Source organism: Ostrinia furnacalis, unplaced genomic scaffold, assembly GCF_004193835.3.
Source record: "Ostrinia furnacalis isolate ACB-3 unplaced genomic scaffold, ASM419383v2 OfSCF1132, whole genome shotgun sequence".
Classification (NCBI taxonomy): domain Eukaryota; kingdom Metazoa; phylum Arthropoda; class Insecta; order Lepidoptera; family Crambidae; genus Ostrinia; species Ostrinia furnacalis.
Genome location: NW_021131371.1, coordinates 930,642 through 956,782, shown reverse-complemented (window position 1 = coordinate 956,782; position 26,141 = coordinate 930,642). Strand labels below are relative to the sequence as shown.

At 34.3% G+C, this 26,141-nt stretch overlaps 1 protein-coding gene across 2 annotated transcripts in view; it reads right to left on the bottom strand.

Moving 5' to 3' along the window:
* Positions 1-25,815, bottom strand: part of stg1 (stargazin-like protein) — an 87,462-nt gene extending 61,647 nt beyond the window's left edge. Inside the window, exons 1-2 of one of the 2 annotated variants that reach the window (XM_028302620.1) lie at positions 25,525-25,815; positions 18,109-18,135 (exon numbers count right to left, since the gene is read on the bottom strand). In XM_028302620.1, the coding sequence (XP_028158421.1) occupies positions 18,109-18,135; positions 25,525-25,606 (109 nt within the window). In that variant the 5' untranslated portion in view covers positions 25,607-25,815. Of the gene's footprint in view, positions 1-10,437; positions 10,597-18,108; positions 18,136-25,524 lie in introns of those variants that run through there. The other variant, XM_028302621.1, reaches the window with a different exon arrangement.
* Positions 25,816-26,141: the final 326 nt, after the last annotated feature.

Genomic DNA, 26,141 nt, shown 5'->3' with positions numbered 1-26,141 from the left:
TTTGTACTGCTGGCTATAGATGCATTATTTGTAAAATTTTAAAGACAACAAGAGCGAAATATCTAATAAGGCCTAGGCCTTATTTCAGCATGGTAGGCCATATTGGATACTTATGTCAACACCTGATTACGGACAAATTCATTAAACTAAATGAGTCAAAGAGTAACTAAATATTTATTTAATAAGAATGTTACTAACAGCACAGAAAATAAAAAGAAAACAGAGTAAAAAAAAATTACTAAACCTGTAAAAAAAAGAAACAAAATACAAAACTAATAAAAATAAGAAAAAAAAGCCGTATGTATACTAAAGGATTAAAGCTGATATTATCATGCCTGTCTCGAAGACAATGTAGCAGATATGCTACCATAAAGGACTGCTTTTGGTGGTATCATAAAGATTGTGTAGGAGTTCGTAAAGATGATTCAGAAGCCTTTTTATGCCCTGGTTCTAACAAAAATTGAGATCTCATTTTGTTTACAAAAAATCAAGACTAAATGATGTTCCTAAACTGATTTATTTAAAAGGTTTTATGTGTAGGCCTTATTCGAACACGGTGTTTTAATAAGCCCTATACAGAAAAATGATATTGTTTGTTTTTGATATTTTTTTTGATAATTTAAGTAAGGAATCATTACTTTGTTACTATGAATATTTAATTTTATCTATAATTTATGTAGTATTCTTAATAAAAGGAATTTAAGTTTATCTAGAGATATACAGTATATTTCTGTTTACTTGGTATGTAAAATTTTGATAACGCTAACAAATCGACGTGTTTAATGTTACAAGACCGCATTTTGTTTAATACAACCTCAATTTTAAGGTCTACAGGCATTTGAATCATATAGGCCTTATTCCGTGTAGGTGATTTAATAAAGCCAAAATCAGTGGTTTCGTAATTTGCTTATTTTGAATAGATTTAGTTAAAAATTGTGTTATTTTTTGTAATATTGCTAAAATTAAAGGATGAAAGAAGTTAATTAACCTTGTTTTTGTTGACTGGCGTTAATATTTATTGAAATATAAGCATTTAAAGTTAGGTAGGCCTTATTTGTATCAAGTACCTTATTTAGAAGATTATATTAAAGTCAGTTCCATAGATAACGCTGGTCCTATGAAGAATTATTAAAGGGCTCGGCTTATGTTGTGAGATCTCGTTACGGATAGTTATAGTATTAATCCACCAAGGCACTTCTGTAGACCCAACTCTGCGCCACTGTTCCAGCACAATAAGTGTAATCGTTCCCAAAACAGGGGTGTGGGAAGGGTGGAAAGTGGGAAGGGGTGTGTATTAGCCATCTTTATGTTGACGATGTGTTGTTGGTGAAGCCGAAAATCTTCGGAGCCTAATTTGTTATGCATTATCAGGAACCAAGTTCAGTGTTGAGAAATTAAAGCCTTTGTGACGAATTCTATGGCTTTTGTAGTATCTCAGTACCTGCTTAAAAGTCAAAAAGAGATAATATTATTTTATGTACTAAAGTAGAAAGTAGGTCTTAAGTACATACGTCTTTACGTTAAACTGTATCTTAAGTTTTATTTACTATACATTTTTTATAAGTAAGGTAGCTTCAAAACAAAAATATTTCAAGCCATGAGGTCTTTCTTATTTAAAAAAAATATGTTTTTATCTTTCTGGCGTAAGTAGGTATTCTTTGTATTCCAAGTCTATATTCTTGGAATAAAGTTTTAAAGAAATACAAAGCGTGATCGAAAACCACGCCAGCCCACTTGTAGACTATCTAATGAATAATAACAAGTTAAATATTCAAAATGAATTAAGAAATAGTTGTATTTCTAATTTATTTATAACTTAAAGCAATGAATAAACTAATAATCACAACACTTAAAAACATGCACTCCGTTTATTGAGCGAAAAATGCCGAAATGGCCGAACCACGGCGGAGTCAACAAACCTGTAATATAAAGACAACACGTAATCCATTTGACAGAGTGTTTGTATATGCGAGGTAAAAAACCGTAACGTATACTAATAGGGTTACCAGATAACACAGGAAACGTTTTGCTGTGCTGTGATGGAACCCCGGGGAATAATCGCTTTGGGCGTGAGTTGACTTATTTTTGCGATGGAAGAAAAAATATAAATAGAATTATCATGCTTTCTTTTGCACACCACACGTATCTCGTAATTTCAATAAATACAGAGAGCAACGTAGGTGGCTTTCTAAGAAGTAATCGAGATAAAATTTTATTGATTCTCACGAAAATACCTACTCATGTTCAGACTCGATTATGATGATAATGTTTTCCCCTTGTACGCAATTTCAAGTATATTTAATGTTAATATTTTAATAACTTTAACGAAGGTTTAATACCTTTGTCTCACCGAAATCAGTGTGTGACGACTATTAAGATGCAATAACTATTACGCAAAAATAGCTGGCAGATCAAAGAACAATGTCGGATGACGTAAAATGGGTCCGTGTCCAGTAGACATAATGGACTATCACGGGCTCATGATAAGTGCCACTTGTGGTCTAAACTGAATAAATGTTTTTGATTTTTTTTTTGTACAATAAATTGGCCCAAGATGATGTACAGCAAATCTCAAGTAAAAAAGTATGTCCCATTAAATCCTTCGTTAAACACAACTCATGGACTTCCTATTAAGGCCAAATGTTTGCACGGGAGTTGTTCGTTTGGGCACTCCATCGGGCTTGATTATAAATGGCTGTATTCTCATCACTTATGGTTAAGGTGGTTTATATTCTTTGCGAACGTTGCCATGGTTCTGCTGAACGCTCGTAACTTTGGTAGGTAGGTATGCTTACTTTTAAATTTAATAGTACACATTTTGATAATGAAAACTGTTGATTCTTAAAATAAATGATAGAGACAGATTTCAGTGTAGGTATTCCATTTTCTTGTGTCAACTTGAAATGATGAAAGCCTCAAACTTGTGTATTAAAGGGACATTTTGACACAAAAATGTGTGTAATGACATATCCTTTATCTGATCTTGAAGAATGTAATGTCAAATGGGTCACCCAATTTTTAGGACGAATAAAATCAAAAAGCACAACGCGCGGTTGAACCTTATTATGATAATGCTAATGATTAAGATTTGTTATTTAGAATTTACTCAGTGTGCTTCTCTATAAAACTCCAGGAACCCAACTGCTAGTTTCTTTCGCTACTTTTTCGTACTATTGTTAAACTTTCACTATTGTACCACAAAATACGAGGACTAAGAAGTAATAACATAAATTAGAGCAGAAGAATAAGTGGCATAATACATAAACCCTAATCTACTGTTAAATAGAAATATTTCTGTACCTTTAGCAGCCACTTATAGTAGGGTTTAGGATTTATGCCTCACGTACAAAAATTACATAGCGCAAGTCTTTCAGTTTTCTTTTGAAGTAACGTTAAAATACGAACAAAATACTTCTCTCTTAGAACCACCCAATTACGAAGCCCTACTAAACTGAGTATACGTATTATTTTTAGTAGGTAGCTGAAAAGTAGATACATACTCGTAGATATAAAAATCTATCTACAAATTATTTCAATAATATAAGAGTCAGGATAGGTTATGTTCGAGCTCATCTATAGAAAAAATAACTAGTTAGTATTATTAAATAATTTTCTCCTTAGGCTAATAATATGAGTCCAAAGAACAAACAATATCGAAACTCAAAAAATATCTACCGGTGAAAAGCTTAAATTTTCTTTTTATAAATTCGTCTCTATTGCATTTAATAATCCCTGTAACATTAAATGAATAAAGAAACGTTCACTGCAATACTCGTAATTATTAAACGCTTTGATTGCTTGCATAAGTCTTTTCAGATCGCCTCGACTTACAGAGCTAGAGGTATTTCCAATTTAATTTTCCTCTCTGAAATCCATAGCCTTATCAAATAAAACTATCACGGTCCGCCTCAGTTACCCTTTTATATTTAATGAACAGGTAGAAAGCTATTGACATAGCAGATTCAGCGATGTTTTAAAAGTTCACGTAGTTAAAAATGTTTTGAATTTCGCTGAAATATTTTGAATTTGGGAACTGGAGCTGTATAGCTTTGTGTCTGGACAGAGGCATATTTCGAGTATATTATGCTGGCGGGCTTATTCTGTGATTTCGTATAAAGATCCACTAACTCACACCGAATGGGCGAGCAGATTTTCTAGATAGTAAAATATAATTCATGACACAATACATAATGAATTATGGAAAATTAGCCATTTCCCACGACTAAGAACGCGTAGAGCCGTGTTTTGTGCAAACTGTAATCCCTGGCTTTCCCCTTTTGGAAGGGGATTCCCTTAAATACTATGACACGTGCCGTATATTTCGAAGTCAAAATTATGTACTCAAGTATCTTTCTTAACTTTTATATAAATTTGAAGTACTTTTTTCCTTCCTCAGAGTCCCATAAAGAAGGAAAGTCTTACTCTTAAAACGATGTATTTCCATACGAACTTTTAAGCTCTTCCTTTTTCCAGCTTACAACACGAAATAAACCAAGTGACGAATTTTACTTTTCTAGTTTTCATAGACCAGTACCTCTAGTAGGAAAAACTTTCGAGTTCGTTTCGTTGCGTATTCAAAGTGTCATCGAAAAATTTTGTATGAAAAATTAAACAGCGCCCCCTAGGGCGGCTATAATATAGGGGGCGCTGTTTAATTTTTCATACAAAATTTTTCGATGACACTTTGAATACGCAACGAAACGAACTCGAAAGTTTTTCCTACTAGAGGTACAGTTAGACAAGCTTTAGTAAAAAGCAAATAAAGTATTTCACGCAATAAAAGCTCTGCAACTTTAATATCTAAAGTTTTTCAGAGTAGTTTTTGTAATCATAATCAATCCTAGAAAGCTCTCATCAAACAATAAAATAATCTTCAATCTACAAAGCACGTGTTCAATAATAAAATTATTATTTTGATTTATTATTATGCTATAATAATAATAATTGCATCATTTTTAAAGTATGAATAAAATTAAATATACTTTGAATGTAAATAATTAACCTCAGAATGTTTAGTGCCGAGCAGGCGTTAATTTTAATCACAGTTTATTTAATTAACCGCTTTGCACACGCTTTAGTGTAAACTGCAATACAAAATTAAACTATAACAAAAAGCATAATTTTAATTGGTATGGCAAATGACGTTTACAAATTGAATTTGGAAAATGAATTATAATTACGATTGTTAATGATAGTTTTGCCGATTTAGATTAACGTTTGTAATTTGCGTTTGGAAACACTGTCACAGAATAAGTAATAGTACAGGTACAGAAGGATTACTCCGCAAGACGATTTAAATAAATGCGAGTCTTGCTACGACGCTATACAGTGGAATTCAGCTCGCACAGCACTACGTACCTACAATTTTATACACCTACAAGTTTTGTCTCTTTCTATCGCGTGCCTCTGAACTCTTCTTACGCTGTTAGGGTTGCTATCTAGTGAAAAAATAATTAATCTACTTATTTGTAATGAGGTACGTATGTAGGTAAGTACGCATTCATTATGGAAAACCTTGGGAGAGGCCTTTGTCCAGCATCCAGACGTCATTTGGCTGAAACGAACGAACGCATTCTAGTCATGGTAGGTTAGGTTCCTATACTATCCTAAGAATTATTGATTACCTACATGGCCAACATACCTTTCAGCATCTTTGGGAAGCGAAAAAAAAGATAAATCCGGTAGATTTCTTTTCGAATTTAAACACCCGAACGCCGCACAATATTTCTTTCTCTTTATGTCCATTTTTAAATAATACTTCGATCATAGAATTAGGTACTACAACGCACGCCAGCAGCGTCCTGACGGGCGCGCGCGTGACACTCGACTGATATAATACCCGCCGGCGGGGCGCTTCGCTGTAGGTAATTATCGGATGTACCGCGCGGAGTGAGCCAGGCCTGACACTGTAATCAGATCTTATAACAAAGCCATTTTTCCTGGAATTAATTTTACAAACCACTATTAGCTCGTATTATTTTTTCTCTCTATTGTTTTAAAGAACACTAGGAAATCTGATGAGATTTAATTTCTAATTTAAGTTCAAAATTTCCTGCAGTCTTTTGCAGTTTTGGTTAAGTAAGTAATCTTTTTATCGACAGCAAATATTTCGAAATATTTTGAACCAGCAATTTGCAATCTTTTTAACCGACAAAAAAACGGAGGAGGTTCTCAAGTCGATTTTTATACTTTTAGACAGTCCTAAAATGATATACTGTATGATTTATTGGATTAAATTTGTATTTGTGTATGTTTCTGCAACTCTAAAGATCTCCTATAACACGAAAAGAACTACAAGGAAAAGTTATTTCAAAGTTCATAAATGTTTACGTGATACATCTCACGTCACTTAGCAATCGATGTAGTTACACGAGATAATAATCTTATAATAATGATTTAATAATATATACGGTAGTTATCGATTCTAATTTAGTCCCGTGATTTCGTATTACTGCTCTAATTGGTTCATAATCAACGCCCTCACGCTCCTGCTAAATGAATTAATTTGACGGGGATTTACTCAGTTCGTATGTGCGAATCTCACTTGTGTTGGTATTCAACACCTTGGTAAATGAAGACAAATTTTATTGTATTAGGTACTAAGGTTTTTTTTTTAAATCAATTAATCAATTCGAGTTATTTTTTTTGTATCTTCAACGTAATGGGAACTTTATAATAAAAAAAACTTCGCGTTATCTTTTTCACTTACTAACTTTTTTTACAAAATAAGAGCTATGTAACCTTAAAAGATGCTAAAATGCTTTGCTTGATGTGTCTAATTTTATCCATAGAAATAAAATGTGTGACGCTCACAACAAGACTTTTACACAACAAAATCGTTACAAAGTGTACTGTTTTAATGTACTTACATAGGTAAAACTAAATCAAATAAATTACTACAATCTCAACACTCAATAAGTTTATTGCTTCCATAATAAAATCTCTTCAGCATCTATTGATGTTACATAAATAATATGCTCGAGTGAGTAACTGTTTGAATGGTTCTTTGAAAACATCAAGCTCTTTTACAAAAGTGTCATATTTATTTGAAATTTATTACGATATTCTTTTTTATTAAAGTCGGCCTGTCTAGGCTGGTTACAATATTGCCCGAAAATAAGATTTATAAAATACTTTAATGTAGGCGACACCCAGTCCCTGTGTGAATCACCTTCACGCTCTGCTTCGCACTCCGCCTACCCACATATCTTTCTTTATACATGTATTTACAACCCTAGACCAGTGGTTACAATGTTAGAATTTCATGATTCGGATATTTTAGTGAAATTCTCTTCTGAGTTTCTATTCCATTTGGGATTAAATTCTATAACTATCATTAATAAGCTTGAATTTACTACTTGGATGAATTTTGAAAACTAAAAGACTTATTTTTCTTTTCTTATAATCTAAGCAATGAATTTAGGCGATCCCTATATTTAGTGAACAGCTATTTAGGGTATTGCGAGGTTAGTGCTAATTTAGTCAGCCATAAATAAATGAATTATGATTTCAAGTTTTAGAAGGCGCGTTAAATCCTATTAAATGACAAGCCTGTGAACAAGGCTCTAGGTTGTTTCTAAAGTCTGAACTTATCATTGTAACCTCAGTTAATACAAACTACGTGAAAAATACCATATTTTCACAATACCCTCTCTGCTCCGTAACTACATCGAACTCGCTTGACTGATAAGGCGCTATAAGGGCGTCCCAAACAAATAGAGTCTCTTAGCTTGCCGACCGCGCTCGCCACGCGTGGGCTACTATTGACCCACGCTGTGTGCTCAGAAACCGGAAAACCTCTTAGTGGGTCCGCACTAACAAACGTGGACCGCTAATAGTAACACTTGAATGTGTACTTCATTTTAAAGTCGTCCTTCACATGATTTTAATAAGGATTATAAGTCCACAAGCCTGTAATGAGGGCTATCGTTTTAGCACTCACCAGTTGGTGCCACTGTCTTCGCTACTAGCAAGTGACAGGACCTTACTCTACAGTGGCGCAAACTGGTGAGCGCTAAAACGATAGCCCTCATTGTAGCGTTTACTCTGTCACAGAAATTCTTTGTCGCGATCATGCTCCGATCAAAAAATGGTTATAACACAGGCGTAAAAATTAGTTAACGCGGTTACAAAATTTATGAGGGTGAAGCCGCGGACTCTTGCTTATAAATAAATAAATATTCTTGGACATTATACACTGCGCCATTCAGTACCAAATTAAGCAAAGCTTGTACTATGGACTGATACAAAGATACTTGTAAACTTTTATAAGTGAAAGAAATACGTATATATAGGTAGAAAACACCCAGTCAATAAATATTTATAACATATTTCCAAATATACTTTGACGCTTCTCAACTATCAAAGTAATAAGACTTGAAGTCTCGACTCTTTTATGTTTCATAAAAGTGAACACGATGCTATTAAATATTGTAACTTTTTCGTAAATATATGAGATACTCTCGTTTTCATATATCAGTCCCAATTATTTTTATAGGTATTGCTTTTCAATAAATTGAACAAACGTTATGATCTACTGTGGCTTAAGATAATCGTTACGAAGTTTATTTTTCTAAGGTTGTTATTTTCGATTATTTTATTCATTCCTCAATAGAAGATAATTGTGAGTGAAAGAAGCATGAAAAAATTTCAGGTTGACATTATAAGTATGAGTAATATTAATGTCATAATAGATGGTANCCCAAAAATCACCATTTTCGACTTAACTCCGTTTTCACTGGGGGTACAGATATTATAATGTATGTTAAAGGGACTATTCCCACTTATCTTTCCCACCGCTGAAACTCCTGCGTGGCCAGTGTGGGCTAATTCAAATGCATTTGTCGAGAGTAGAAATCGTCTGTCAAATAATTTTCTAGTAATCAATTTTGAACTGATTGTCAAGGTAATACAGTTGAAAATTGAATATCAAAGCCAGACTACGCCTAATGTCAGATCAGCCGATGGTAGATGCCAAATTTCCAATATCGCGTACGAAGACGGAGTACTTTGTCAATATAGTGGTACATAAGGGTCATAATTAGTGGATGCCGACGATTTTCGCGCTGTCATCTCAACGACTGCCCACCCTTGATATACAAGACTGTTCGCCAATAAAAACCCAATCAGTGAAGTGACTAGTAAGTAATCGGTAGTTATTAATGATACAATAGTCGTTATTATACTATGGTGATTTTTTTATAAATTGTATTTTAATTTGTATTACAAAACATTTTTAACAAACTTCAAAAGTAGCTCTGTCTGTAACCGTTTCATGATCACTAAATTGATTTGGATGAGAATTTAGTATAAAGATAGTTTGAGAACTAGGTAGAAATATAGAATGGTTTTAACAACACGATTCAGTCTTTCTGTGAAAAACTGACACTCACGCGGGTGAAGTCGCGGGCAAAAGCTACTTAATTCAGTATAATTAACGCGTAATCTGTCATCACGTTGTTTAATCATGCTTATGTCTAAAACCAAATACTTAAAGCACAAAGCAGCTTTATTGTTTCGTTTCCGAGAAATGAAACAAATACAAAGTTGCAAAGAAGCTTAGTACGACTGAGACACACGGCTGGGTTGCACCATCTTACTTTAATTCTAACAAACGTCAAAAATCTGTCAAACTCCATACAAAATCACCGATTATTGTTATTCTTACGGTTAAAATAAGGTGGTACAACTCAGCCGCAATGTACTTTTGTCAGAATTTAACGAGTTTTACAAATCATTAAATTTTTTGAGCTATTTTGGGAAGTGGAGAAAAAATACACAATGGGACAAACTTTTGATGATACAGAACTAGACCACGACCTACAAATAATTTTGTCGCGTAGAACACAATCTCTGATTGTGCGTGAATTTTGTGCCACAGATATATTTTTAGGATTTGATGGCCTATTTTTAATCAAATTTTTTGTTTTATTTAAAAATCCGTCAAAATTACAATTTAGTTCCTTAGATTTTTACTGCAATTCTATTCCAAAAAACACCTTTAATTAAACATCAAACAATATTTTTATTACAAATTTTAAAACCAAGCCAAAATAATCAAGTGGTTTTTTAACATTACCTATTCATAATTTTATCAGCTCTATAATAAAATTTAGATATTGACTCAAAGGTTTTATCTAGGCATGATTCACTTTCTTTTAATGTCCAACACAAATGATATCTAAACATCTTGAACTAGATTTACCAAGCCTAACTTTATCATTTTTGCCCTTCTTTTGAGAAGGCGAAAAAATTAGTAAGTGACTTGCCAATTAATGTCAACTTAACAAGCACCTTACGTCACGCACAATAACTTGCTTTGAAAACAAAAAAGAAAAATATTCTTGAGAAAAAACTTGAAATAAAGTCGTGAACTACTAATTAAAAGAAATTCCAAGGACAATATCATTGTTAAAAAGTATAATTAAAATCACTTACCATATAATGGGGGGAAAAATTGAAAATCAATCGATTTTAATCCTTGCAACTAAAACAACATCACGTACACCAATCACTTGGATAGTTTATCACAACCACGTCCCAATAAAAATATTCGTAGTCGCTCGAACCTCCCGCTACGAAGCTACGCGCTACGACACGTGCGCTTTACGTAGAGCCGTAGACATACTGGAGTACTGCCGCTACGTACTACGAACCCGAACATGCCCGACAATGGTCGAAGGACTCCGAGTCTTTGTAAGCAGTGATTGATATCAAATGAAATGTGAGGAATGAGTAGTTCTTGAGAGCTCTTTGTTTTAAGGATTACATTTTTTGCTGTTGCTTTCGCGACGGTCGTATATCTCAGAGGAAGCTTCCATTGCAAGGCAACGGTCGTAAAAACAATCATTTATTTTTCCCATTAGAGATAAAAGACATACGGGTATTACCTTGCGCAGGCATGAAAAATGTGCTGTGGTTTGCTCCTTTGGGATTTTTCATTTCAATTATCAGATAAACTATTTGTAGTTGGAACCGTTTGTAATGCAGACGGTATTCTAGGCGTTGAAGGGTGAAGGTCACAAAATATTTAATTAAGTCGAAGGAATTCGTCCTAGGGACGACTAGCATAGTAAAGTCTAATATAGTAAGCTCGTGAACTCATCCTATTGCTTCGTATTTTAAATTAGAAATTTCTCGGAATCGTGTTGCTAACAAGTAATAATTATAGTTTGCTGGATTATTAATAGTTTGAAATTGATATTCTAATAAGGTGTTATTATGTTGTGATAACAATATTAATTGTACATACTGGTTTTGTATACTCTGATGCAAAAAATGAGTGAGATGCTAATATGTATGTCATTATGTAGACTGTAAGAACTGTTTCTTGAACATTTCATTATTTTTGAAAATATTGCATCTAACTTTGTGACAGCCTGCACTATGTGGTCATAACTTATCGTGTAAAATCTCCCTAGCTCTCTCTGGGAATCGAACTCCAACTCCAACTCCAACTACTGATCCAAAGAGGCGTGGAATTGTAATTAACTACCTACTCTCATTACTTATTAAAAAAATCAAGAATAACAAAACTTTCAAATTGTTATTCTTGATTACTAAGAAAATATACTAATTCAAGCATCCTATACCGCAATCATTCTACTCCATAGAATTGTTAGGTACAGGCCACTAGCCCAAGTTTTGGCTTCAGCCGTAATCGAATTGGGCAGCAGTAACCATGAATAAATTAGCTGCAACCACTACTCCAGCACTTTGCCGGTGATTAAAACCATTCTTATCAAACTTGCCCTCAGTTAGAGCTCATTTCCACACTGCAATCTAGTTTTGAGGGATGAAATAAAATGTAGGATCCCGGAAAACTAAACTGTCGTCTGAACACGCATTTAATGCTCGATTCACACATATCAGTGAAGCCACAGTTCCGTCACAGTGTCCGCTCAGTTCAGTATCAGTGCTACAGTGTTGCGTCAGTGAAATATTTTGAATATTTTAAAATGTCAGAGAGCTGTTTCAAATTCTTGTTCAGAAACTTGTCAAGTGGGGATGCGTTCATAGAAACTGTATGAAAGAATATTTCGCACTGTGCCGGTACTGAGCCTGAACTGTGACTTCAGTGATATGTGTGAATCGGCCATATTAGTGTGTTTGAAATTCGAATTACAACTCAAATTACGTCTTAACGGGATCCTGCAAAAAACGGGATGTCTCCGAGGAAACAAGCCCTTACAGTTACAGTATAGCTCTTGCAACTCACAAAGCCGAGTGAGATTTACCTACTTGTGTGTGTACGTGTAGATACATACACATAACGATAGTGTAATGTACAACAATACTTTTGAAAAACGAGCAGTAGCGAGCCACCACACATGTAAAGCTCATTTGCCTTCGTGAATTGCAACAACTATACATAAGACTACACAATTTTGTTCTAAAATAGCACCTATCACAATGGCATAAGAGAAGTTTAGGTTTATGTGCCATCTTCAGCTTGTTTGTATATCAAACCCGACCCGTCTTAACAAGTCAGAGTCAATAGTTTCGCACTCGCTCTAGGCTGTGTTCGTAATTATTTCAGCCAGACGTTAATTATTTCATTAATTACCTACTTTCCGACGCTAACTTGCTGATGTTTGCACACTATGTCTTAGCTGATTTTTTATTCGCTTGGGTCAAATAAGCTAACATAATAATTGATGTTTAACTAACCTCATAATAAGACTTTTAATAATAATATTATGTTTTTTTTAGTTGTTTTACGCTAAAGAATAACTTTTTTCCGTAAGTGAAATAAAAAGTATTTAGCAATGAATGAATTCCAGATGGTTAGTTATAAAAAAGTATCACAGACTTTTAAGATAATACAGATACAGATACAGGAATAAATTTCCTAGTTCAGGCACATGTATAATTTTACCTTTTGTAGCATAAGATTAGCCTAGAGTTTAAACTGTGAAATAAGTTATACAATAAAGAATTTATTTATTTATTTATTTATTTAAAGTTTTAAATTTACTGGAGGAGTAAGTAAAGTACTTATCTTTTGAACAAAATTATTTGTAATCATTCACAACTCTACCGATAATGTTCGTTCGTTCGTTCGTTCGTTTCAGCCGAAAGACGTCCACTGCTGGACAAAGGCCTCCCCCAAGGATTTCCACAAAGACGATGATGTTATTGTACTTAAATTAAACGATGAGCACTTTTCTTGATTTTTGGCGAATGTGCTTTACTCAACACTGTTTCTGACTTCAAAGAAGGAAATAATATTATGGATACATGTATCGTGTAGAGAGCCGTTTTATTTGGGCTATCCTCGGTTATGACGAGATATCCCCGGTATTTCTCAAATTACCTCACTTGTAGGCAGCATAAGAGCTTAATCACCCGAACCCTTCACAGCGAAGCCCATAATGATAATAAATTCAATATCCTCAAATCATGGGTTTCTGCGAGATAATACATTTTGCCTGTAAGGTTGCGATTGTAAGGGTGGGTTGCACCATCTTATTTTAACTTTGACAAACGTCAAAAATCTGTCAAACTCCATACAAAAAGCACCGGTTATCGTCATAGTTACGGTCAAAGTTAGGTGGTGCAACTCGGCCTAAGCGTCCTCGTTTATGACGTATTTAAATTAAATCTGTCTGATCATTGTCCTAAATTTGGAACGAGATGTATACAGATACAGTGTGATAGGTCTAAATGTCGTTAGGGAGTTGTATAGAGGCGATTATTTGGGGGAAACGTACAGTCGGTATTTGTCTTTGGCAGGAATTGTCAGGGCATTGCTTGGTCTGATAAAATTTAAAGATGTAGACTGATTTTGAAGTGGGTAAAAAGTGACCAAGGTCTGACTAAAGAAAGAGAAAAGAAGAGGAAAATGTCTAAGTCATACGTTCGATAACTTTGTATCTTGATTGAATAATGTATTTTAATTTAAAGCGATTAATAAGGCTTCGCCATAAAGGCCTAACATTTTTTTAACCCACTTTTTGTGAGTGAGTGACACGGGAAAAAATAGATGAATAATTTATTTCAAAGACAACGAATGAACTTGTGATATTCGTCCTAGTTTGGAAGTCACTTTTTGTCAAAGAAAACTGTCTGCCCTAACTTAATTAATAAGCACCAAACACTTTTTTAATTGGATTATAAAGGCTTCTGTTAGACAAAATTTATAATTAATAAACAAAGGTAATGTAGGTACGTTACTCTTTAGTAACGTACCTACATTACCTTTAGAGACAATATTTGTTTGACAATGTTTTTAGTCACAACCTAAAAACTTTTTCTTAATTAACAATAAAGTCTTCTGTATACTAATATTGTCTCTTGTATACTACACAAAGACAACTGTACGTAAATACTTCTAAAGAGTCACAACTTAACTACAGCGAAGTAGGTATTACATTATAAGGAGGTAGGTCAAATCGAACTTGACCTTACTTGAACCCATTGGCGTTGGTTTGGGTATTATCAGTCCCCAAGGAGGCCCTTTGAGCCTTCTTGAAAACGTGGTCAAGATTTCGTAAGCCAGGTCATAATCCCTGCTCTCAATAAAGCATTGCAACTGGAATAAAGGCGAACCAAGCTCGATTTTATTCGAATCAGCAAGTTACTCGTGTATTAATATTATTTAAGAATCATTCATGTATTTTTTTTTACTTTATTTACCACTAGCTTTTGCCCGCGGCTTCACCCGCGTGAAATTTAGTGTCACATATCGTCATAAATTATAGCCTATACGTTAATCTGGGTTATAAACAATAATACTGTAAAGTTTCAACAAAATACGTTCAGTAGTTTTTGCGTGAAAGAGTAACAAACATCCAGACATCCACACAAACTTTCGCTTTAATAATATAGGATAACCTTGCTCAATTAAATATTTATGTTATTAAAACCTGAAGCAATATTGAAATTGCAAAAAATCTTCTTGTTTTTCTTACTACATCAATGCTATTACTGTGGCTCAAAAACCTCCAAGCTCAAAAATAATAATATTCTTGCCATCATAACGTTCATAATGTTCTCATAAAATATGTTGAGCTTTTTATGAGACATATTTAACATTATATTATAATAATTTTATTATAAACCTCATTATATTAATACTTACCATCGTATTTTCTTTTCGTATACTTAACGTTACTTGACTGAAAACCAAAACAACAATAGCATTTGACGACTTGTTAGAGAATCTCACTTTGCCATCTAAAAATTTTTTCAGAATTACGAAAACGTTTCAAATAGTGACGTCTTTCTTCAATTTCTGTAGTAACACCATAAATTTGACGACAATTCTTGTAACAGTTGTAATCGAGCCGGTGATTTAGTACACAGTGCGCTCGACCACCGAGATAGCTGCCGTTTGCGTTCATTAGGGCCATTAGTTTAATTGCTATGGTCAGCCGGCTAAGGTAAAGCTATGAATATTGAAATTTAGCCTTTATCGCCATTTCAATTTCATTTTATCTATGCTAGGTACTTGTATGAAGCAATTGAGATCTAATCTGAGTTCAGATTTGCAAAGGTATTATTATGGTAATTTGTGTTTAATCCCTTAAACTTTAAATGAAAGTTCGCGAAGCCTAAATAAATTATGTATACGCCTTATTAATGTAATAGAGTCTGAAGGGAAAAAACTTAATAGGAAAATCCAACATTATTTAAAAAAATATATAATAAGAAAAAGAATGTTCAAAAATATCACGACGTTGAACACTGTGTTACTATTGAAAATTGACAATTATTACTGGAATGGAGGCCGCGTACCGGAAAACGCAGCGTGGGACGTCCACCCACAAGGTGGACCGACGGTAAAGTTAGCAGGAAGGCGCTGGATGCAGGCTGCTACCAACCGTGCGATGTGGAAGTCATTGGGGGAGGCCTATGTTCAGCAGTGGACGTCCTGTCGCTGAAATGATGATGATGATGATGACTGGTTTCGTTCCCCTATTTAACTAATTAAATAAATAAATGACTAGTGGTTCCTAAATTATTTAGTAAATAAAAAAACATAGTATCACAATGTTAACCAGTTCGACGCCCGCATAATATCTACTTTACAACAATATCCGAGGCGGGTAAAAAAGGACACATCCACATAATAAAACGCTCCGCCCGGATTGGGCATAATGCTCACAGCGCACCTAACGATATAAACCTGGACTCCGACCATGGATATAGCAGACATCGTCGCTGCACGTAACTGTTACATTGGGCCATAGAATGAGAGTATTTTTTTAAGTAGAGATCAGTAAACGGGCTATATTTATGCATCCGGAGTATTGAGATTTAGATGGGTTACAGAAATACCTACCATATTTTTATTGGGACATGTAAGTAAGTAATTATTAGTTGTACTTAACCTAACTTCATGCATAATATTCTATTTACTTAATAATATGGTGTAGTATCAACATTAAACAGAGCTTTTAGTTCTTAATTTCAACTTTTATCGCAGAAGTAGTAACTGTTATTAGATTTGGTTGTTTTAAGGAACAGGTTATTTTTGAAACAGAAAAGTAGTTAACCTTTTTTAAGCACAAAGTCGTTTTATATTTTAAAATATAACTGAGTAATCTTTTAAATTGTAATCAAGTTTCTGTTTGACGCCAATGTTTACTTTTCTTGCTCAAACGCGTTTCTAACGCGGGTTTTATGGCCCAAGTCTTATGGCTCTAGGAATACGATATGCCACGGCCGCACCACCAGGTATTACCCGTTTTATTACATCCAATTTTATTTTATGTCCCCTTCATATTCCTATTGATCGTTCCGATAGATCTTTTAATACATTAAAATCTTTATTTGACGGCTCGAAACGGTTATGTAATGATCTGGGTGATGGTGTCTGACGTTATTGGAAGGCAGTTAAATGGTTAAGTGGCTTATGGATTTATGGAATTTGCTAATTTTAAGTATTTTGGGTATTGGTTTTATTGCGATCTTTTTTAAATTTAAGTGTTGATTTTAAGTACGTTATGAAACACTGAGTATAATTTCATTACATCATCAAGATTTTTTTTCACTTAAATATACATTTACCTACTCGCAATATTGTGTTTCGCACTTAATTTCTAAATCAAATTCTGGCTATAAACACAAACAATCTTACGAAACTAAAACATAATCAACATTTTACTCCATCTTACTTTAACTCCATACAAAAAGCACCGCTTATCGTTATAAGTAGTTACGGTTAAAATTAGTGGTGGAACTCAGCCCTTAGTCTTTCATCTGTTTGTTTCATAACCCCTAAAGCAAAGGTTAGTATAGCTAGGTCGATGTCACACAAAATGTAATAAATCTCAATTTTTGAAATAAAACATCTAATTCGAAAAACACGCTGTGACCTCAGTTGTCTTGAAAAGAAGGCCAGTCAGTTGATGATTAATTTTAATGTTTTCTAATTATTTTAGCCTGATATTGATAAATTCCTAATTATAACTTCTAAACCCACGGCATAATACACTATACCAACAATAGTTAAGACTGACTTAAATTTACGTAACGCTATTTCCATAAATGAAATCACCGTCACAACAATCTGGGTAGTAGCTAAACACTGCATAAACACTAATACATACCTGTATACATCTATTTATTTACACACGATAGTCTGCTGAACCGCACGGTACGTTTAAGGCCAAGGCAGAGGGAATGCGTAACCACACAGAATCATGGCCAGACCAGTTCTAGGTTAATGTATGAAGTCATGTGTGGCATTTCTTAGACCTTACGTACAACGTAGAGCATAGAAACTCATCTTCTTGACGATATTTGTAAAAAATCGTTACATTGTGTTAATATTTTTATTCCAACATCTCACGGTCTGATGAATAGGAATCGCTACCTAAAGATAGGAATACCTAAATTGTTCTGTATAAATAGTCCGTGTTTCTAGTTGTTTTCATTGGCGTCTATTAAAGTGTATCAAACTATTTATCTATCATTGTAACCATAGAGACCGTTAAATTTTAATTATTACTAACTATCACAATCAAATAACTTTAGCAAACTAATTGATCCAATAAACGTATCTAGAATGCGTGTAAATTGAATTTGGTATAGATCTATATCAAGATTGTTACTAACCCAAAATAATGACTGTTAATGTGATAAAAGATAATGATGGCTTACCACGAGGTGACTTGTCAGCCAGCTTTCCTGAAACATAAAACAGCCTGCATAAATGACAGCACTTTGTTTAGAAAAAAACTTTAACGATCCCGTGCAAAAGTTCGCTCGGTTCTCAAAAAGAACGTTGTTTCGAAAAATTCTAAAGCTTAACATGGTGGTCATACCCCAAGGAATTATAAAGAGTCACAAAACAAGGCAGATAAAGGCGGCTTTTGAAGAAATCCTGAATCCGCTCCGAACTAACGAGTACAGCCCTATCTGCCAAACAAACTGTAATAACAAGCACACCTTAACACGCCTGCGAAAAATCCGTTCTGTTTGGTGCAAGCTACTAGGCGGGGACGGATTTACGCTGCTTCTGAATCGACGATCAAAACTCGATTCAACTCGGACACGGATCCATGCAATTAAGGTCTATTCTTGAGTGCACATTGCATGAGTTTCCAAACACGGACCAGAAAATTTCACACGTCACAACGCTGTTTGAACACTGAGGCACAGGCGACACTTGATTCATGTATTTTTGTTACAAAATTGCTCCTACTACAAGTACAAGAAATGTTTTATGTACCGCCGTTTATACATTAAAGGAATTTCGTCATCTGAAGTCTTACACGCTGTTTTAAAATTACAGAATTTTATTGATTAGGACTGTAAAATAGCAACAACAAAGAGTGCTTTTATAATCTTATCTTAAGCCAAAGATTAATCTTTGCATAAAGTAAAATTTTCGTACCCTAATTTCCTAACGAAAATTACTTATGTCGAAAACTTGAGAATTTAATTTGAGCCACACTTCTCACTCTTTCAAAGCGTCTAATTAATAATCTTGTTAGAGACTTCATTATTTTATTCCAACGTTCTTCAAGTTGTGAATTGAAGACAATGGTACATCTTAAGAAGTGTCTTGAGACGCAATGAAGTGGGAGAGAAGGTGTTATAAGATAAGGCATGGGCCAGCATTTTCAGCTTACTTGTCATAATTCAGCCCTGAACGTAGCTAATAAAAATAAATTTGAATTTATTTATTGTTTAACTAAGTAGCTCACCCGGCGAGCTTCGTTCGTACCATTAATGTTATATATAAATAATATATAGTAGGATTCTAATGGTGACCAAATTTTTCGAATCGGTCCAGTAGTAGCTTCGGAGCCTATTACATACATACAAACAAACAATTTAAAAAAATATCTACTTCTTCAAATGTGAGGGTTGAAAGAACTATATGAGCCTTTTGCTTCTTTATTGTATGGATATTTTTTTTTAATTTATGAATTTTCTGCTTCAAATAAAATGACTTGTGAGCCACAGAAAATTTTGTTACTAATCGAGCTCTTATTTAGGTATTTATCCTTAATTCCACAAAAGAGACAGAAATTATTGTAATAACAACTTCAAAAGAGCTCTAGATTACTGTGTAATAAATTGTGTAAGTATTAATTAACCTTTTTTTTAGTTTCTGTTCCTTATCCGAGTTGCAGATTCGAGACAAAAGCAATCTCGGCCAAAGGAGCTATCTCGGGACCTCGCAATGAAGAACGAGTGAAAAGGTGGGGTTAGATAAGATTCTTTTACAGCCAGCGTTTCAGCCCAGACATACAAAAGTAAATTTCAACCTGGTTTAGTGTAATAACTGAAGGACGCGTTATCTTCATCCTACTTTTTCCTTTTAATGTGCCGACAAAACAGTAAAATCTTTAATTTTGGGAATTATCCTTCTTTTTCAGTTTGGGTGAACTGTCGGGGAATCGAACCCGGACCAGGGTCAAGAAAATAAAGTCTTGCCGCTAGCATTAATGTAAAGAAAGAAATCGTGGCTCTACAACGGAATAGCGAGCGCAATCAAACTTTCGTCTTTTGCTTACCTACTAAACTTCGCCTTGGCACCGGCTGCTTTTTTTTAAATATTCCCGTATTGAACATGCTATGGTATAAAGCATACTGCCTGTTTTAATCTTCAGTGCATCTGATCCAATCTAGTGTCTACTCACGCTATACGATAATGTGACAGAATATCCTAAATTCTCCCATTAAAGATGCTTCTAGAAGAAAATAATAAATATCTAAAACCCCTGTTTTACGACTTCATGTGACGTCAAAAGGCAGTTGTAGTGGGCGGTGTTAGGCTAAGGTTGGGTTGCACCATCTTACTTTGACTTTATCAAACGTCAAAAATCTGTCAAACTCCATACAAAAAATAACGGTTATCGTTATAGTTACGGTCAAAGTTAGGTGGTGCAACTCAGCCTAAGTGTATCAAAATACAGCAGTATCTTCCTATTAATACACTCCAAAAAATCCTCTTAAAAGATCAGCGCACGTACAAAGAGGCTTAAAGGGTTTCTGTACTTGGGAAACAAAGCAACACTCGTAACACCGATATAGAACTTTTGCTCTTTTGCGTCTTATTTGATGGAATATTTTATAAACCTAGTAATGATGTTATTCAAATATCAGAATATTAGTTTATTTAAAAAAAACTTTGTTGCAAAGAATTTATATTCTACCTATAATTTTTGTTCATGCTAGTGCTTTATTTACAGAACTTTGTAGACTCTATAAAACTAAAAAAAATATTCAGGTTGTTGACGTACAAAAAGTTTTAATCCCAGTCGTTATACTTTTTAATTCTAGTGATTAGATGACAAAGTTTTTCAACTTTAACTAAAGTAGGTACCTATTATTTTATTATAATTCTTTCCTTGATTTTTTACTTACTCTGAAATACCATTCTATATTGTGTGTGTATGTTAACATTGTCAAGTTGGTATTCATGTTTAAAACATTTCAAATTACAATATTAACCTGCCAAAACATCTCTACACTACACTGTAAGCATGAAACAATACCTAATATTTAGATAGAAACTCGCAAAGTTAACAATTTTCATCCTATACGTTATGAAACCAATATGTTTAGCTTGAGAGCTCGCTCGAGGAGTAGCAGATATCATTCTGAATAAGAGTGAACATCGCGATAATATTATAGTTTACAACGAGGTTCGCAACGCGAAACCCGTCGAGGGCCGCCTTTGATGCACGACTGAAGTTCGATTGATATCGTGTGAAGACGGTACAAGTATGCTCATAGAAGGAGCGGATTGAAACCTGATAAGAATATGCAAAATTTTAGGACTTCACAGTATGTAAGACTCGTTGAAGAGGAAGCGACAAAACCAATTTATTAAACTCAAGTTAATGTTCATTAGAAAATCTTAATAAATAAATAGAGGTTTCAAATAGTCATTTATCATTATGTCGTTGTTTAACACTCCAATTTGCCAATTCGCTGTTTCGCTGTACCCTAACTCTGACAGACAATTGCAAAAACGGGCCAACAAAAAAACAAAGGACGAATGAAATGGGGCCGCATTCCTTCTAGTGTCCGTATCGAGATAGCCTTTTGTCACTTCTGTTTTGATCGTCGCTTGTTTTATTTTTCCTCCTCGCCACCTTTTTTCTCGGACTTTTACAACGGCCAGTACGCATGGTGCGAGCAAAATGGCCGTTACTATTTATCGGTATTAGCTTTTTTATTCCATTCTTTTTTTTTTGCAAAGGCATAAAATATTTTCATACAGCCAAACCAAGTCTTTATATATTTTTGCTAGTTTAAACTTAATTATATGATGTAAGTAATGAATAATGATAGTAGATGAGATTCCTCTCTTTCCCCTCATGGACTTTATGGGAGAATTTGAAAACTAATGTTGCACTGTTTTGTTTCATTTGCATAAAATCATGCACGTTCACGAGATCACGAGCACAAAGGTTAGTAATCCACCAATAAATTATACTAGAAAAAAACCAACATGACGCTTCACTTTCCCGCCAAAAAGTCTGTTCAGTGTTTGTTTTTTCCTCGCTATCTTTTTTATTCAGCCATGTTTAGTTTGTGACTAAGACGCATACGCGTGAAAAAAAAAACATAAAATCGCATTGGCAAGGTTCCACGACCTTATATCTGGATGCGACTGACTGCAGACCGTCATGCATCTTCACATAAATTATTCCTCTCTCGTGTTTCGTATTCTGTCGCATATCGAATCCGTGTCAGCTGTAGCGGTGAGACTTACTTACCAATCATATTAAATTTGACTGAGAATATCAATTTCAACTCATATGGAATGATAATTCATTTCTTCGGTGTTAAATTCGCATCGTGGCGTGGTTCAAAATAATTTTGGACAAAGTTTTGAAAGTCTGAAATTCTGCAACATTTTCTAACATTCAAGCGTGCTTAATAAACCTGCTAAAGGCAAAATTAAAGCTGCACTGAGTCGCCAAAGAGAAAATTCCAACTGTTTTCAGAAAGAAAGGTAAAATATGCTTGACAGACAGAAGTTTGTAAAGGACAATACAAAACTAAATCGCCTCATAAATATATGAAAGAGCCATCGGGGCCAACTGGCATTTCCTGGATTCCAGGATACAGACGGACGGAATCTTACTTTCAAATATGCAAACGGCTTACGTAAGTACACATTTAAAGAACCTAGCCGGGGCTTTGAATTTTTGCATCCACCGCTATCCAAAATATGGGCTGTTTGTCCACAAATGAAAATTCCAAACCCTTTTGAACCGACAACATGTTTAAATACGTTTTATGTGGAAATTTTTCGATTTATTTCATTAGAATCAAGCAAAAGGTAAAATTTTCCAGGCATTTTTATCCTATTTTTTAAACAGATATGTTTTAGTTTTTTTTCCTAATAGTTTTAACATAAGACGTAAGTTCATTTTTGGACATCTGTCTCTATTTAAATAATATCATTTTACCAACACAAATTCATTAAATGCAAAATGCTGTTTAAATCTTCTTGAAAGTTTATTAATATACTCGAATGGTTTAGAACAGTGTCTATTATTACCCATCTAAACCTTTCCCCAAAGTTAATGTTAACAAACTCTCGTTTATCACCAGCCACTTGTAATTTACGACATTTAGGTGTAAACATGGAAATATAGATGCATATTAATAAACTTTATTTAATTAGTTTGGAGAACGGTTTAAATAACTTTTCACAATATTACTAAAATTGTACTGAAATCAAAAAGGTACAAGTATCTATGTCTAAAATTGGGCATTTCACCCTGCAACTGACAAAGTATAATACAAACACACACGTAATATTCCGTTCCTTATATCAAACTTTCACAACAAAACTTTATTGTGTCTGAAATACTGTCCACGAAAGTGTTAAGAAGCATTTTTATTTCTTAAATCCTACTGCCTTGATTCCTTTGCCACAGCCGCAAAAAGAAACAAGATACGTACATTTCGGGAGTAATGCCAAAACTTTAGCAGCAAACCTAGCTTAAGACCTTAACAGAGGCAGTGGAAGAAGAGTCTTAGTTAATTTTATGCCGTTCACGGCTACTTTAATTTCGCGCTTGGCTGATAATTTTCTGGCGCCGGCACTCATGGAGAAAATCTTTGCAAAAGTTCCTGTTGCAAGTATTATTTTAATGCAGGCGCAGTACTCGTACACTGACGGCGTATTATTGATACTTTAGTGCACTTACGCTATCTGAATATTGTACGCAGGGGTTTGGCTGTATCTGATCTGTAGGTATCCATCGCATTGATGCGATAAAAGTAAGTGAAGTGTTCGATTATTGTTGTAGGAGTGACGACAATGTGGATTTTATAAGATTTTTCATTGATATTTCTAGCCCGTTTTCATGATTTTAGTTACATCTGTTAAATTGCTTTTCTGATTCAGTCTTTCCTTAAATCTTAATCAATCCACTTCGCTTATTTTACCTTACCTTAGTCGTTGCTCGTCGTCTCTTTCACACTTACATAAATCACTCTTGCAGTCTCTGTCATGACTCATGCCTCCATTCATTAATCAATTCATTCGCTATTCTTACGTCATCGACTGTAAATCCATTATCTTACTTTATGTGTCCAAAATCCCAAAAACTGTTTAAGAACTTCAGTAGCTCTCAAAATCGTTCCATTTACGCAGTTACGGCCAAATCCGAAGAAACAACATTAGTTTCTGACCCAATTTATTTATATTGGACTGGATCAGGCCGATAACATAACTCAATGTCAAATAAAAAACCGGCGTTCAGAAGTTAAACCGTACACTAAATCAGAAAGGTTCAGTTGTTATGAAGATTGGAATCGGTGTAATAACCGTAAAAACACGCATAAACCTCATCGAAATCGCAAAGCTAACATCCAGGCGTGTATGAAAAACACCGTTTTAGGTATATCGCTCATTTATATTTGGGATTGCTTTAACAGCCATTGCTTTCGCATTAAATATTAAATTCAATCTGCATACGTCATTATAATTGGAATTATTTCGCGTAAACACTCCAGATTTTAAATTTATTAGCACACACTCGCCGACCCGCCGACATGAGTTGTCGAGTCTGCTTTAGATAAAATTGTCAAGTCCTAGAAAGTGCAGTCATCCAGATGATGCTTTTGAAATAAAGCAGCCGGGCTTTAAACGGGCTTGGTGTTTAGAGTTCTTTAGGCTACATAATACTAAATACACCATATTTTAGAAATAAATTAATATGTTAATGATTTCATTCATTCTTTACCATTCATGATGAGCACGATATTTTTACCCGGAGTAATGAGTATGATGTTTAATAACATTATGATTTAAAATGACCATCCGTTAGTCGACATACATAATACAAGATCTGCTAAGTTTGTGGCTAGGTATTTTGTATGGAATGATTGGGAGTTAAACTAATTCTTAAAACATTTGAGATAAAAAGGCCAGCCCGTTTTATTTTTTATAAAACGATTTTAAAAGTCAAACGTTGTTTTCGGTGTATCTGTTTACAGACCGCGTAAGCTTTTAACTGGCCAATTTAAATATTTATTCAAGTAGGTATACTCGTTTTCCGCCTATTTGCTCCCAAAAGTAGATAATTGAATTGTGGTTAATGGATCCATTCAGTGGTTTGGAAAATACCTCCCTCAGATACAACTGCGCTTGAACATGTTAAACTAATAGTTGACAGTCACGTCATGAGACTTTATAATGCGTCTCGTTAGAACTTGTTTGGTACCCATTCGGTCTAATGTATAATTCGGTTCAAGTGGTCCATAATAAAAATGTTATTATGTACCTACTTAAGTATTGCCAATTTATCTTTTTCGTAAGACTGATTATTTTAAACATGTTATTTTAAATAAAGAGCTGTCTCTTTATTTAAAATAACATACGAGTATGTTGTTGTTATAACTAACACTCTTTTAGCTTTGTCTATTTCTATCAAATGTAAATTTCACCAAGACAAAAAGAAACAAAATAGTATCGTAGTTGAAACAGACCATTGAAATTTTATGAAAAATACCCGCATTTGTATTGAAAATACACAACCTACGGTAGATATTTCACATTTTTCAGCACACATAAATAGAGCGCATAAAACTTACCATCTTTCTTTTTGGGACTATCGCCTTTCCTGCTATAATTACTAGAACCAACTTTGCATGAACTGCTCGTATGATTGAACATGTTTTCGCGAGAGCACTTTTTCACCGCAGCACAAAAATGTCAAACACTGCACCGCCAAAGTTGAAAAGTGTGGTAACTTCGTTAAAAACGTTATAGCTTCACTTTTGTATTTTTGCCCGCAAAATGTTTCGAATATGATCGTAGTGGACTCTCGTAAAAGCGAAACTAAAATTCACGGCGCGAGCGCGGCCTAGATGTGTTATTTTTGTTCGCCGCTCCCGCGTGTTTATTCAATTTTAATAAAATAAATTTTCGTACATGGCTGCTTTGCCTCTCGACCCGCGAAAATATTTTTCTACCGCAGACCACTTCGTTGAGATTTTTGTAAATAAAAACACTGGAGAGAGCATGTGACGGCTGTTGCGGTAATAACTGTTGACAGAACAGTTCATTTGCGGTACGGTAGAATTAAATTGACTGTAAGGTGCAGAATATAAGTATATTCTTTGGAAATTTTGTGTACTTTATGATATTCTCACTATGAACATAATTAGTAAGTAGGTACCTATGTTATATTTACCAAAAGGTTAAACAA